General features: G+C 49.8%; 1 protein-coding gene and 1 pseudogene across 1 annotated transcript in view; one reads left to right on the top strand and one right to left on the bottom strand.

Moving 5' to 3' along the window:
* LOC108394214 (uncharacterized) overlaps nt 1-16,003 on the top strand; it is a 73,463-nt gene that overhangs the window by 16,791 nt on the left and 40,669 nt on the right. Inside the window, exons 3-7 of the mRNA XM_073238066.1 lie at nt 733-999; nt 1,795-1,903; nt 9,248-9,338; nt 10,065-10,138; nt 11,172-11,283. Of these exons, the coding sequence (XP_073094167.1) occupies nt 733-999; nt 1,795-1,851 (324 nt within the window). The 3' untranslated portion in view covers nt 1,852-1,903; nt 9,248-9,338; nt 10,065-10,138; nt 11,172-11,283. The remainder of the gene's footprint in view (nt 1-732; nt 1,000-1,794; nt 1,904-9,247; nt 9,339-10,064; nt 10,139-11,171; nt 11,284-16,003) is intronic.
* Nucleotides 1,916-14,593, bottom strand: LOC118972176 (cytochrome c oxidase subunit 1-like; annotated as a pseudogene).

Raw genomic sequence — 16,003 nt, 5'->3', positions numbered from 1 at the left:
ACCTGCTGCAGAGAAGGAAGCTTCCTATCTGATCCCGCCCGCCGCTCGTCAGTGCCTCCCGCTCACGCCGTCCCCGCCGGCCAAGGCCTCTGCCCGCTGATGTCGCCGTCGCTCGCCAAAGCCCTGCACCGCCGGCCGGAGCCCTCCAACAGCGGCTGCCTACCGCCGGCTCCAGGGCCCCACCTTGCCAGGGACCCTGCGCCCTTCTCATGCAGGCCTGGCCTCGCGGCGGCAGCTCACCATAAGCAGCCATCCCCAGGGGGCAGGCGGCTTCGGGTCGGTGAAGGATGGGGCGGGGAAGGAATCTGCTGCGGAGAGCTGCGGGCTATTGCTCCTCGGAGGTGGGTTCTGCGGCCAGGTGCGGGGTCCAGCCCGCCGTCTGCAGGTGCGCCGTGAGAGGCGGCAGAGGCGGTGGCAGGCAGCGGGGTCTCCAGTGGGCGGCAGCGTGGACAGGCTGCGCTCCATTGTGGGACGTGGCGTCCGCTGCGCGGGTGTCTGTGCCCGAGGCGGACCTCCGAGGCTGCCGTCGGCAGGTGCGCAGCCAGAGGCGAGGGCACGGCGACGGGGGCTTTGGTAGTGGGAGGGCAGCGTCCATGGCTGGCGATGGCGTCGGTTCTGGGGGCGGAGGGGCAGCGGCGTAAGGGGACGGAGTCGGCCCGCAGCCAACGCCCAGCATGCCCCCCTGCGCCAGGCAAAGCCACTGGCCTCCGTCGCCTCTTGTCTCCACCAAAGTGCAGCCACCCGTCCTGGAGCCCGCCTCTCTCCTGCCCTGCCCGCCGGTGCCTCCCGCTGACACCCGCCCTAGACGCCTGCCGCTACCACCGCCCTCCAATGCCTTCTTCCGCTGATGCCGACGTTGCTGCCTTCTCCAGCGCTCACGGCCCTCCACTGCGAGATCCCTCAGACTCGTACCACTGCCAGCAGGGGCCCCCCCTGCCAGGGACCCGGCTCCCTGGTTCCCATGCAGGCCTCGCCACCTTGCAGCAACCTCAGGTCATAGTAAGTAGCCACCCCCATGTTGGCTTTTCTGTCAGGGAGTTTGGGGGTGTTGCATGGTCCTTGGGAGGAAAGTGGAAAGCTGTGAGTGGGCATTGGAAAGCAATGGGCAGCACATTCACCTACCCAGCCAGGAAGATGACTGGGTCTCAGCTAGGAGCTCCCCAAGCCCGCCAGCTTCTCTGAATTCGGGTAATGGTTCAGATGTCTGGTCCGTGGGTACATGGGCATGGCTGCTGCGAGGGTGCATCTGCGGGATTCGGGGGGGTCTCCTGTGCTGCCAAACGGGTCAGCGCGGGAGTAGTCCAGTAGTCCAGGGAGTGTGTCAAGGTCCCTGCGGCTGCGTGGTGGTGGCTTGGCCCACTGGTGAGTGTGTTGCCGTGGTGTCTGCTGCCCTCTGCGCGCACGTGTGTGTGCGGTAGCTCTTGCACATGTGGTGTTGTGTGAGAGCACTGTGCGGCCTGGGACAGTGTTTGTGTCTCTGGGTGCCTGTGCACTAGGAGAGCTTGAGGAAGGCAGCTGGTTTTCCGTAACTGAGAAGTCAGGTGGGGAGACTGGGGCAGGCTGCTGGGGAGATTGGCCTCAGCTGGGAGGCCCCTGGGGCATGCATAGTCATAGGTGAGAGCATCATTCCCCACCCCCTGCCACCTGGCAGGTTGCCTGCAAATCAGGGCCTCCCCTGTGACCCACTGCCCCTGCCTCCGAAAAAGCCATCTGCCAATCCACTGTCCCTTCTTAGTGGGGAAGCCCAGTAGGTCAGGTTCACCCTCTTAGTGACATTTTTGTTTTCCCTGTAAGGTCTCCACAGGGAACAACTTCGTCTGTCTGAAGTCAACTCATGAAAGTTCTACTTGATCCATTTCTGCAAACATCTGCTCTTCCCTACCTTCAGGGTCACACGAGGCAGGTAGGTAAGTCCTTTTAGCATCCTTAGCAAGCCCCCATTCAGTGTCTTTCCTCATCCCATAGCATTACAGAGAGCACAGCTGATCTCTGAGAATCCTCCCTCCTGCTTTCTGTGGTGGCTGCATCAACTTGCAGCCGTTGTCCCACCAGCATTCCGTTGTCTCCACATCCTTGCCAACACCTGTAATTCTTTTGTCTCTTGGATTTTGGACAGTCTGACTTAATGCGACGTGACATCTCATAGAATTTAATCTTGCATTTCCCTGATGATAAGTGATATTGAGCATCTTTTTATGTCTGTTGGCCATCTGTATGCCTCCTTGGCAAAAATGTCTTTGAAGTAGGTGAGGGGGGTGAGAAAATGAGAATATTTGATGTCTTGATCTAGGCGATGGTGATGTGTGTACATACATCAGACTTCATCGAGCTTTGCGATTTGTGCATTTTATTGTATGTATTTTGGTGTAAAGTTTTTTTAAGAACAAAAATTGTGGTCCTTTGACAAGGGTCAGTGTTGAAGAGACATAGCATGTATTCTGGCACTCTGTGGAGGTGAACTTGGGCTGCTCTAATATACATGCATTCGTGGGTGTAGGAATGGGTAGTTTCTGTCATGTAGCCGTCTAGGCAGGCTACTTAGTGAAGTGGTCATTCCTGCTTGCTGATGCAACCCAATCTGGTACATGCTATTAGAAAATTAATAAATAATGAAGTGTACAGTATAGGAGTTAAAATTTTGTTCCATGGTGCTATCAAAACATGGTGCTATTGGACAGAGGAGGTGAGGAGGCCTGAAGTGCACATAAACTCCTGGCCCCCCTCTCCTTGCCGTTACTTACAGACCCTGATGAGCACTGGGAAGCCCAGCCAGAGGGTCAGTTTCATGGGGTAAATGTCAGGTAGCATCGAGTTGATTCTCCCTCTAGGCTTGTGTCTCCCAAGGCCTTAGCCTGAGTTGAAAGGGGCATGCTATAGAAGTATGAAGGACTTAGACCTATAATTTAACATTGACAAAGTTATGTAAATTTTACTAATATTTCAATAATTGGAAAAGAGGTTATGATATTGGCTTGAAACCATTTTTTGGTGATTTGATTCCTTGTTTGCTTAAGTTGACAAAGGCAGGCTCCTCATATGTATGGTAAGGTGGGGAGCAGCTGTGTAATCATTCAAGATTGGTATTAGTTCTACTATGTGCACTTCTCATTTAGAAGCTAAAGCTTCTCAGATTATAAAAACTATAATGGCAGTGAATTAAAGGATCCTCTGGGTGACACAGTATTTCATGTTGTGTAAGCATCTGGGTAATCAGAATAACGTGGTATTCCTGAAAGTCTGAGAAAAAGTTGAGGGGGGGGAAATTATATTAACACCTACAAATACAATTGTAAAGTGAATCTTTGCTCATGTAGGGTTGAAGGTATATCCTGAAAATAGAGGAAATCAATGTACAAATCCCCCCATAATAGCAAAAACTGCACCTATGGAGAGCACATAATAAAATGGGCTGTACTACTTAGTAAGTATCATAAAGAATAATATCTAATGGTGAATTAAGTAGAACAATACCAGTTAAGCCCCCTACTGTAAACAAGAAAATAAAGCTCAGGGCCCATAATATGGCTGGGGATCATTTTACATTTCCACCGTGCAGAGTTGCTAATAAACTGAATACTTTCACACCTGTTGGAATTGAAATAATTACAGTGGCAGATGTAAAATAGGCTTGTGTATCAACGTCTATGCCTACTGTGAATGTATATGCTCATATGATGAAGCCTAGAAAGCCAATTGACATTATTGCCCAGACTATGTCCATATACCCAAAAGGTTATTTTTTCCCAGAATAGTAGGTTACAGTATGAGAGATGATTCCAAAGCCAGGAAGGATTAAAATATATACTTCGGGGTGACTGAAAATTAGAATAAGTGTTGATATAAAATTGGATCCCCTCCCCCAGCAGGATCAAAAAATGTGTTTAGGTTGAGATCTGTTAAAGCATAGTAATGCCAGCAGCTAGAACATGGTAGAGACAGTAGTAGGAGTACGGCTGTAACTAGAACTGACCACACAAGTAGTGGAGTTTGATATTGGCTTATAGTGGGAGGTTTTGTGTTAATAATAGTTGTGATGCAGTTAATAAAGCCCCTAGAATTGACAACTGCTAAGTGAAGGGAAAAAAAGGTTAAATCCACTGAGGCCCTTGCATGTGCTAAATTACCTGCTAAGGGGGGCATATACGGTTCACCGGGTTCCAGCTCATTTCGACTGTAGAGGATGTTAGGAGAAGAAGAAAGGAGGGAGGGAGGAGTCAAAAGCTTATGTTATTTATATGGGGAAATGCTATGTCTGGGGCACTAATTATTAAAGGTACTAGTCAGTTTCCAAAGCCCCCTATTATAATAGGTATCACCATAAAGAAAATTATTAAAAAGGCGTGGGCAGTTATGCTTACATTATATGCTTACACTACCTAAGAGGGTCCCAGGCTGGCCTAGTTCAGCACAGTAAGGAGGCTTAGAGCAGGTCCCACTATTCCAGCTCAAGTGCCAAAAAGAAGGTATAATGTGCCGATGTCTTTGTGATTAGTTGAAAATAATCAACGATTGATGAACATGGGTAGGGTGGCTGAATAAGTATTTGACTGTAAATCTAAAGATAGAGGTAAAGTCCTCTTCTTGCCAAGTCCTGAGGTGTTTTACATACTGAATTGAAAATTTAGAGAAGCAGCTTCAATTCTGCCGGGATTTCTCTTGCCACCTTTTTTTTTTTTTTTTATGGTGGGAGAAGTAGATTGAAGCCAGCTGATTAGGGTTTTTAGCTGTTAACTAAAGTTTCGTGGGTTTGTATCCCATCAATCTAGTGAGGAGTTAGCTTAATAAAAGTGTTTGATTTGCATTCAAGTGATGTAGGATAGAGTCTTACAGTCCTTAGGATCAGAAATTAAGTGTTTTGTACTTGCTTAGAGCTTTCAAGGGTCTTGGTCTGTGTAATCTAAATTTCTAGTTTAGAATTGATATGGTCGGAATTAGTGGAAGTATTTATTGTGGATAGAATAATTAGGGGTGGGGCTAATTTTATGTGTTTTGTAGTTTCAAATTGTCACTTTTATGTTGTTGGTTATTGAGAATATTGTTAGTGTTGTGGAGCAAGTCAGCACATATAAAAATATAAGTTTAGTAGAGCTATCACTGTTATTACTGGCAATATTATGTTGTTGTTTCTGCTAAGTTCTTGAATGATCATGCACTTAGGTAAAAATCTGGATAATGGTGGAAGGCCTCCAAGTGATAGGATTGTGAGCATAATGGTTTTAGTTAGCAGTGTCTTTTGATAGGTGAGACAAAAATAAGGTTGTTGTCGATGAGTTGTATACTAGCATTATGAGTATGGATAGAGTCATTATAATATACATTAGGAGATTTAGAATAGTAATAGTTGGGTTATATGTTGTTGTTGTTATTCAACCTGTGTGGGCAATTGAGGAGTAAGCTATAATTTTTTGTAATTGAATTTGGTTTAGACCCACTCAGCCTCCAATTAAAATTGAGAGTTGCCATAGGTATTATCAAGTTTATGTTAACTGTGGGTGAAATTTGACACAGAACTGAGATGGGTGCGATTTTTTGTCGGGTTAATAGTAGTATGCCCTATGACAGCAGAGTTCCTTGTGCTACTTCTGGAACTCAGACGTGGAATGGGGCTATTCCCAGTTTTATGGCTATGGCTGTGGTAATGATGATAGATGCCGTGGTATCATACATTTTTGTAATAGCCCATTGTCCAGAGAATATGAGATTGGTAGTGATGGCTAGCATTAGTAACATAGATGCAGGTGATAGCTTGTACTAGGAAATATTTTGTTGTTGCCTCTATAGCTCATGGATTGAATTTTTTCATTAAAATAGGAACTATAGCAAGTATTTTTATTTGGAGTCCTGGGGGAGACCTGGAGAGAGCCAGATGGACTGCAGTGCTGTAGAAGGTGCGGCAGTGGCAGACACTGTCCAGGGACGGATGGGAAAGGGGAATTGGAGAGAATTCAGGAGCCCAAGGCCCTGGGTTAGGAGTGGAAGCCTGGCCTCACCTGCTTTTCCAGGAACGTGGCTGTGGGTGTGGACTCAGCCCATGTGGGTCCCTCTCCTATACAGCAGCAGCTGAATGCTGGTGTTGCTGGGCAGGTCTCTCCCTGGGTACTAGGTGAAACCTCACCCCGAATCAGGGACAGTTCTTGACTCTGATAGGGAAAGAATTCTCGACCAGGTCAAACATGTGCCAGGAAGAAAGGAATTCATTAAAGCAAGAGTAGAAGCGAATGTCAGCAGCTGTGCAGGCAGTAGAGAGGAAGGCAGAGCAGAGGGAGAAAAGAAAGTTCACTGAATTGCTGCTTGGCACAGGGCATATTCCTTGGCAACTCCTGGCATCCGGTGTCCACTTGATCTGCATGGCGTGAGAATTATATCATTACAGTCCCAGAATTTGGGGAGCCATGGAGCACTGGATGGAGTGAGATTATGTCCTAAGAACTGCTGCTTCCCCATTGGCCTTAAATAAAACAGGGAGAAAGAAAAGGATTATAAAACTAGAAAGCTGAATAAAATAGCAAAGTGACAGACATTTACCTCTGGACGTGGAGGTCAGAGGGTTTTTGTCTTAGGGTAAAGAGTTCAGAGACAAGTCCAGTTGGCTTGTGCAACAAGAAGGTTCATTTACTGTCAGACAGTGTACACACCCAGACCGGAGTGCAGGTGACTTGAGAGAGGAGGCGCAGTTAAGGGCCTTTTGGATAGCTCTGGGCGTAAGGCATGCTGCATACAGCTGATTCCTAATTCCTTTGAAGTTTTGTCTTAAGAGTAGTTATTCAGGGGGCTGTGTTCATCCAGATCTCAGCATTTTTTATCCTAGTTTCATTTGCCCTTCTCAGGTCTCTCTCCCATCGTGGTTACAATGTTCCTTAATTGATAGAGGGGCTGGAAGCAGAACAGCATGTAGATGAAGTTTAAGTATAAAGGGGGCTTTTTTAGGCTGAGTATATTTTACAGTGGCATGACCCTCATCCCATTTCCCTGCTCTGTGTCACTGTGAATGCAGAGAGTAGATTGACAAATTGTCTCGAAAAGTTCTGCACTTTCGTTTGACAGTCAAAACTTCCTAGTAACATCCAGCTACTTCTCATCTTGGTCACCAGAGGCAGCTGTGAACGGGTGACGTGGGTGCTGTCACTCAGAAGTGGGACCTGCTACTTAGACATTCTTTGTGCTGCATTGTAGTCAGAGCAGCAGAAAGTCTGCTCATACTCAGGAAATTAAAATTCTAGGTTTGGGATATTTGCCCCCCCAACGACACCTTATCGTGCTGCCTTGCAAGTGCTCAGACAGCCAGGAAGCATCTCCGGCGGAAGTGGAGCTTGCACTGCCCCATTCGACATGGCGACGGGGAGTCGCTGGGCCACCTCTTCTCTGTTGGGTTTTTCCAATCTGAACCCTGAGAGGAGCGGAGCCCCTTGCATTGCAAAGCTGAGCACACACGGCAGCTGTTCAGCTGCTCCGACTCCAGGATTTTGTTCTTCATAGGCACCTGTGTGTGAGGGTGGGTGGTGAGGTGACAGCTGAGGATGGGCGATTGGAGAGCGGCTGACAGGAAAACAGACTCCTGAAGCTATTTCTCCCATCTCTCTGCCCATGTCCCTGGGGAGGAGGGCCTCCTTGGCCTTGGCATATGCCGGAAGCCTTGACTTTATTCTCCTGGAAGGGATCGTCTTTGGTGCAGATCAATGTCATGAGAAGGAAGGAAATGATAGTGAAAGTTGGGAGCTCTGTGCCTCTCTTGGGGAGAGAGAAGTCCCTGCAGGAATTATAGGTATCTGGGGACACCTGTTGTGATGTAGTGATTGATAAGAAGTAAATATTTGGTAATTCAGATGACCAAAATACATTTCCTAGGTATTTTTGCTCCTCATCCACAGTTCCTGAAAATCCTTCTGAGCTATAACTGTCCAATGGGTGTCTTGTGAGGTTAATGCAGAGGCTTTGGGGCCCTAGCCCAGGGTAGAGGCTGGTTGCCAGGGGCACCAGGCTTGTGGTTAGAGGGTGGGAACTTTCAGCCCCCAGCCCCCAGGGAAGAAGAGGAAAGGGATGAGGGCTGGAGGTTGAATCAGCAATAGCCAGCGATTTAGTCAGTCATGACTCTGCAGTGAAGACTTCACAAAACCGTATGAGAAGAGCACATCTCTCTCTCTCATCTCCTGCTTCTCTGTCAGAGCTTCCATGCTTGGGGAACCAGGTCGCCTGCACATGCCACCATGCCAGGCCCCAAGTCCCGGGAGAATAGAAGCTCCTTTACTTGGGACCTTGCCATGTGTGTGTGTATACGCACGTGCACGCTGTTGTGTGTGTGTGTGTGTGTGTGTGTGTGCGTGCTGTTGTGTCCTTTATGGTACTCTTTGTTAAACTGGTAAACGTGTTTTCCTGAGCTGCTGAGGCACCCTAGCAACTTGGGCAGACCTAAGGGGGAGGTCGTTGGAACTTCCAGTGTTAGCCTGTTTGTAGGTGGGAAGCACAGGCTAATTGCATGGGCCTAGCAACCGGGCTCTGGAGTTGGGGTGGAGGGCAGTCTTGAGGATAGAAACCTTACCCTGGGGAATCTGGTGCTGCCTCCAGGCAGATATCCTCAAAGTTGAGTTCTCAGAAACCCTGCTGGTGTTTGAGAATTGCTTGGTGTTGTATGCATTGCAAACAGGTCCGGTATCCTGAAGGGAGTTCCACTGCTGTGTATGAAAAAGAACGCCGGGTCATATGCTACCGCTATGAATATTTTTAGGAACCTCCACACTGTTTTCCATAGTAGCTGCACCAATTTACATGGTCGCCAACAGTGCAAGAGGGTTCCCTTTGTCCACATCCTCATCAATACTTGTTATTTCTTGTTTGTTTTTTTTTTGGTACTAGCCATTCTGACTGGTGTGAGGTGATAGCTCGTTGTGATTTTCTGTGTGTGTGTGTGAGACCGACCATTAAAGTACAATTACATGAGCAACATGGTTACTAGACTTCCCCCTCCCATTACCAAGACCCCCCTCCCCATACCCCATTACAGTCACTGTCCATCAGCGTCGTAAGACGCTGTAGAATCCCTACTTGTCTTCTCTGTGTTATACTGCCTTCCCCGCGCCCCGGCACCCCCACCACCCCACCCCCTACATTATGTGTGCGAGCCGTAATGCCCCTTTTTCCCACTTATCCCTCCCCCCCATCCTCCCCAGTCCCTTTCCCTTTGGTAACTGTTAGTCCACTCTAGGGTCCTGTGAGTCTGCTGCTGTATTGTCTTTGTTCTTTTACTCCACAGATGAGTGAAATCATCTGATGCTTGTCTTTCTCCATCCTGCTCATTTCCCTGAGCATAATACCGTCTAGCTCCATCTGTGTTGCTGCAAACGGTAGGGTTTGTTTTCTTCTTATGGCTGAATAATATTCCCTTGTGCATATGTACCACCTCTTTATCCATTCATCTACTGATGGACACTCAGGTTGCTTCCGTTTCTTGGCTATTGTACATAGTCCTATTATAGACATAGGGGTGCATATGTCTTTTTCAAACTAGGCTCCTGCATTCTTAGGGTAAATCCCTGGGAGTGGAATTCCTGGGTCAAATGGTATTTGGACTTTGTTTTTTGAGGAACCTCCATACTGCTTTCCACAATGGTTGAACTGAGATTTACATTCACACTAGCAGTGTCGGAGGGTTCCCCTTTCTCCACATCCTCGCCAACGTCTGTTGTTGTGTGTCTTCCCGATGGTGGCCATCCTTACTGGTGTGAGGTGATATCTCATGGTGGTTTTAATTTGCATTTCTCCGATGATTAGCGATGTGGAGCATCTTTCCATGTGCCTGTTGGCCACCTGAATTTCTTCTTTGGAGAAGTGTCTGTTCAGATCCTCTGCCCATTTTTTAATTGGATTATTTGCTCTTTGTGGGTGAAGGTGCGTGAGCACTTAATACGTATTTTAGATGTCAACCCCTTATCGGATATGTCATCTGTGAATCTATCCTCCCATACTGTAGGATGTCTTTGTTCTACTGATGGTGTTTAAACAGAATCATATACCCCCTGCCATTTCATTCCAGTTCTGAGTCCATTTTATTTACTTATTTATTTTCTCAGAACACCAACCCGCCGAGAAAACTGGAACGAAGAGGAGAAGATGTGATACAGGAATATCGAGCCTAAACTGAGAGGTGAGATGGTGGAGACTGGTAGTATCTTTCCATGTGCTGCTTTCAAGGTTCACAGGGAACAAAGGTTGCCACGGAGGTAAGGCCTGGGATGTAGACATCACCTGGTATCGATGGAGCCACCTAGCCACTAGCCATTAATGGGAAGGCTAGCGTGCGGCACTGTTACTTCCTGTGGAGTGACATGTGCGGCGCCCCCCCATTGCAGTTCGGTCAGACCGTGTGTGGGACTGCCCTGGCACTGGCCGGGGTGGATCTGAGAGCTCTGCCTGTTCCTGCTGGGCTGTGCCAGCATCCCCCTCAGAACAAGGCCTCCAAACTGCTCCTGGTTAGAGAGACAGAGAGAGAGAGAATTACGCCCAAGAGACAGGGGCAATTTTTTGCTGTAGCTCCATGAGCGTGTTTCTGATTTTTATGTTGAGATAGATCCCTTTCACAAAGAGTGATTGAGTCTGGGTACCAGGTTCCTTTGACTTTGACTTTTCGTATTTGTAGGTGGCGCCCTGTCTCGCCCAGAAGCTTTTCTCTCTGGAGCTGCTCAGCCCTTGGGGTGATGGCAGGCAGGGGTCACGGGAGTGGCGCTGGCGCCCACGGGAGGAAAGAGGTCTTTCCTGCTTCCCGGCCGCAGTGCCTGTCTCCACTGCCAGGGCCAGTTTGCGGAGCACGCACGGAGAAGCCTCTGTGCTTTACACCCGTAGCTGCCGTAGGTGGGGCCGTCCTGTCGCTGGCCTGGCGCGATGGAGGGGGCAGCTGGTTTGCGAGCCGGTGCTGGCGGGGGAGGAAGGTGCAGCAGGCTGTGTTGTGTATATCAGTCACATCATGGTGGGGGGCCTTGGAGCTGCGTAGGCAGCCACAGGGGGATGGAGCGCCCGGAGCTCCTAAAAGTTCCGCCACCTGCTGGGCAGAGTGCACCCGGACAGTTTTGCGCACCTGTGCTTTCTCCTGTGCGGCAAGCTCTGTGCAACCCTTGCCCCTTTAGCAGCTCTCTCGCTGTTAGGAAGTCTCTCAGACTGCCCGCCTTTCTTTCGTACCACAGCAGCCGGATGTGGATCCCTGTGTTCTGCAAGTGGCAGGAATCTCAAGTCTCTCCAAGTAATCCGCCTGTCTTTGCTTTCCAACCCCACCGATCCTCCAGAGCATCATGTAAGGTAGGTTCGTGCTCCCAGAGCAGATCTCCAGGGCTGGGTGTTCAGCAGTCCTAGGCCCCCACCTGCCTCCCCGTTTCTGTTTCTCTTCCTCCCTCCGGTGAGCTCGGGTGCGGGAGGGGCCTGCCAGGTCCCTCTGGATCACGGCTTTGGTCCGTCACCCTTCACCGTGAGGTGACGGCCTGCCATGGCAGCCTTCTCTCCTGCTTCTCTTCCAGGATCTGGTGTAGTTGTTGTATTTCCATATTGTATGTATGTATGTACATGGTTTTCGGAGGAGATTTCTCCTCCCCTCTCACGCTGCCATCTTTAATCCCACCAAGCCGTCTTTAATTTTTTTTTTTTTTCTTTTCGTTTTCAGTTTCACTTGTGTAGGGTACCTTTTCCCACCCCTTCAACTTGTAGTTTGTCTGTGTGCTTGGATCTCAAGTGAGCCTCCTGTAAGGGAGCACGTAGGCGGTCTTGAGTTTTCATCCATTCATTCAACCCTGTGTCTTTTGATTGGAGCATTGAAAGTCTTTCCCTTTACTGTGGTAATTGATAGCTGTGTCCTTATTGCACTTCTTAAACTTGATTTCTTTCTTCTTTTTTTGCTTGTAGTTCTTCTCTGTGCTTTCATCGTTGCTGTCCTGGTTATGAGCGATAGCTTTGTTTAGTATTAGGCTTTCCTATCTGTCTGTCTATCTATCTATCTATCTATCTATCTATCTGATCTCTCTGATCTCATCTATCTACTGTCATCTATGTGTCTATCTATCCAAACTATCTAATCTATCACCTATCCGTGTGTTATCTGTCATCTGTATGTATCTATGTCAATGTGTCTATCTAATCTATATGTATCTATATCGTCTACCTAGTCTATCATCTTAATCTATTTACCTGTCATCTACCTATATGTATCTATAGGTGTCTGTCTAATCTGTCCACCTGATCTATCATGCATCATCTATCTAATCTAATCTGTCTGCCTATTTGATCTACTCTCTCTGTATTTATCTATGTGATCTGTCTAATCTATCATTCTATCTATCTTATCTATCAGTGTAATCTAATCTCTCCATCTATCTAATGTATCTATCTATCTATCTATCTATCTATCTATCTATCTATTTTGTCCATTTTTGTCAGTGTACTGTCACTAGGCGCACAGTCATTCCTCTGTCTCCTTCTCATTCCTGATTCCTTGTGTTTGTTTCTGTGAGTTAGCTGTGTCTTTGGGTCTTGAGAGGAGTGGCCATGGGTTGGAACACCTGGGTTCTGGCTAGGTGGCACGAGTCCGCTGGGTGTAGATGGCCAGCTGGACTCTCTAACCAGTGCGGGCTGGGGCCCTCCGGGTGCTCTGCCCTGGGGCTGGCCCTGCTGGGGTGGCTGCGTGAGCTATGGGGCAGATCCGAGGCCCCACACAGGGAGCACCCTGGCTGGCCTGCTGGGGCCGAGGCAGGTGCATGCCCAGCAGTAGGTGTTCGTGCCTGCGCGCTGATGTCACCTGGGTGGCCCTGCTTGGCTGCCCATCTCCAGGGAGCATGTGTAGTCACAGGTTAAGTGAACCGCCTTTTTGGGGACACGTGGGGCTGGTGTGGGCTAGTGGCGCGTGGGCTTGCTGAGGTGGCAGGCCAGCTAGCTCACGGGGAAACTGCTCCCCTCTGTTGTCAAGGTGGAGGTGGAGTTTCAGTGCATTTAGGCATTTAGATGTGAGTGAGGTCTATCTGAAATGGAATAGTAGCATTTAGAGCTATGTTTTCTGTTTGTATGGAAAGGGTGCTGAGCATAAAGAGTTGGGTGGTGGTGGCAGGAATTCTAGGAATGTTTCTGTCCTTGAGTTTATTTATTTTCTGTTAAGCGAAGTGATTCTGAAGTAACTTTTTACTCATGTATGAAGGTGGTGCGTAAGGTCACCCCACGTCAGTCATGGTGAGATGAAGTGAGGTAGTAGAATTAAAGCCTGTACCCCTTGGCCTTATACGTAGGAGACGCACCGTGGGTGCTCTTTGCTGCTCTCCTGTCCTGGCTTATTGCCTTCACTAACTTGATGGTTCAGCGTGGTCCCAGCGACATTTCCAGCAAAATCTTTCTACAATTCCATAGGGACACTTGGGATATCTATATCCCCAGAGGCTAGTGGAAAAGTTTACTCTCTCTGGTCACTGTTTGCAAGTTGTTCGCTCTATCTCGCATTCCTTTGTTCCTTTCAGACCGATAGGGGCAGTTGTACACACATGCACACACACACACACACAGGCACAGAATTAAACATGTTTAAAAACCAAAATGAAAAGAGTGGTTTTCTGTGTCACAGCAGGGATTCCCTATCCCTAGCCTGCGGCGAGCTCAGAGCAGTGGCAGAGAAGAGGGAAGGGGTCTCGTTAGCCAACCGGTCTCCCTCCTCTGGACTTGCCTCCCCCTGGGCTGTCATCCCTTAAACGCTCAGCACGCAGACCTCGCATTGAACACGCACAGTCATAAAATGCGGCTACTTCCACATCCCAGTCACTGGGGCATGGGGCATGTTACACTGATAGGTGTGGCTCAAAACATTATCACTCGTGTATGTGAGTTCTTCCTCTGTAGCTGAGTGAAAGAGTAAAGAGAGCCAGAGGCATATCAGCAAGAACAGGGTTTAGTGGGAAAATACAAGACACACACACAGATCTGGTAGAGATTTTGTTTAATCGGTAGGAGGGAGGATAGCAAGCCCCTACAAAAGGACATGGGCCTTGTACGGGGCTGGGGGAGACCGGGAGACGGCCGCAAGGGTGGCGGCGTGTCCACTGCGTCACCGTTGTCGTGGGTAGGGCTGAGTCCGGCAGTTGTGCCACGTGTGGCATCGGGTTGGTGGGGACCGGAAGATGGCCCGCAAGGGTGGCGTGGTGTTGGTAGGCTTGCCCTCTGTGTCAGAGTCGGGCCCCAGGCCGGCGGCCCACGGGGGTGGCGTGGTGTCCATAGGCTCACCCTCCGTGTATGAGACCGGGCCCAGGCCGGCAGCCCGCGGGGGCGGTGTGGTGTCCATAGGCTCGCCCTCTGCATCAGAGTCCGGGCCCAGGCTGGAGGCCCGCAGGGGCGGCGTGGTGTCCATAGGCTGGCCCTCCACATCAGAGTCTGGCCCCAGGCCTGCGGCCCGCGGGGGCGGCGTGGTGTCCATTGGCTCGCCCTCTGTGTCAGAGTCCGGGCCCAGTCCGGCGGCCCGCGGGGGCGGCGTGATGTCCATAGGCTCACCGTCCGTGTCAGAGTCCGGCCCCAGTCCGGCGGCCTGTGGGGGCGGCGTGGTGTCCATTGGCTCACCCTCCGCGTCAGAGTCTGGCCCCAGCGGCATGGTGTCCATAGGTCCTTCGTTTGAGGCAGGCATGAGAATAGGGTACGAAGCTAGGGAGAGCTTCCAACTCCTCAGGCCAAGCGTGTACTGAGCTGCCCAGCTAGGGCAGCCTCTGATAGGTCAGCCAGGGGACGCATCACAGAGCAGTCACCCGGGCAACCATGATGCCACCCGGGGGGGACGCATCACGGAGCCCCCACTGCCGTGAGCATACCAGCCCCACCCAGAGGAGACCCTGGCCAAATGTCACAGGGCGTGGCCCCAACGCCAACCCCAGTCGAGTCCCTAGCCCCCGGGACTGCCCGCTGAGGGCTGTGCAGGTGTTTGGGCCAGCGAGACCACCATGCAGACCGTTCATGGCCACAGTGCCCGCGTCTGTCAGAGCTCAGCCCGCCTGTGTGTCAACTCTGCACATGCTCAGCACCCGGGGTGCGGCAGCCAATGCTGTGCCCCCACTGTCCCAGAGGCCGGGGCTGCCGGGGCGCCGCCCGCCCTCGCCCCGGACCTTCCCATCTTCTCTGGGAGGTCTGGAGCCAGGCCTGCTTTCTTCGCCTTGGCCAGCCAGGCAGGTGGCAGATTCCGAGGCGGGGACCGACTGCGTGACTTCCCTTTCTAGCTAGCAGGCAGGTTCTTTCTTTGCTTCCCAGAAAGCGTAGGTCAGGGGCCACCAGGTTTCAGCATAGCAACATTCCACGTTCTGACTGAGCCTGGCATCCCAGATTTTCTCTTTGGTCTCATTTTGGGGCCTGTGTCTGGTATACGAGTAACACAACACAGTAAACTGGAAAACACTTTTTATTTTCGTACTTTTATTTCTTTATTTTTATTCATTTTATCACTAATCTACAGTTACATGAAGAACATTAGGTGTACTAGACTCCCCCCTTCACCAAGTCCCCCCAACAGACCCCATGACAGTCACTGTCCATCAGTGTAGTAAGATGCTGTAGAATCACTACTTGTCTTCTCTGTGTTGCACAGCCCTCCCTGTGCACTCCCCCAGCCCCCCACATTAAACATGCTAATCGTAAGGCCCCCTTTCTTTTTCCCCACCCTTATCCCTCCCTACCCTCCCATCCTCCCCAGTCCCTTTCCCTTTGGTAACTGTTAGTCCATTCTTGGGTTCTGATGCTGCTGCTGTTTTGTTCCTTCAGTTTCTCTTTGTTCTTATACTCCACATATGAGTGAAATCACTTGGTACTTGTCTTTCTCCGCCTGGCTCATTGCACTGAGCATAATAGGAATACCCTCTAGCTCCATCCGTGTTGATGCAAATGGCAGGAATTGTTTTCTTCTTATGGCTGAATAATTCCATTGTGTATAATATGTACCTCATCTTCCTTATCCATTCCTCTGCAGCTGAACACTTAGGTTGCTTCCATTTCTTGGCTATTGTAAATAGCGCTGCGA

The sequence above is a fragment of the Manis javanica genome, chromosome 5 (genome assembly GCF_040802235.1).
Source record: "Manis javanica isolate MJ-LG chromosome 5, MJ_LKY, whole genome shotgun sequence".
NCBI lineage: Eukaryota > Metazoa > Chordata > Mammalia > Pholidota > Manidae > Manis > Manis javanica.
Note: the sequence above shows the minus strand (reverse complement) of the source record. Positions and strands in the feature narration are given on the sequence as shown.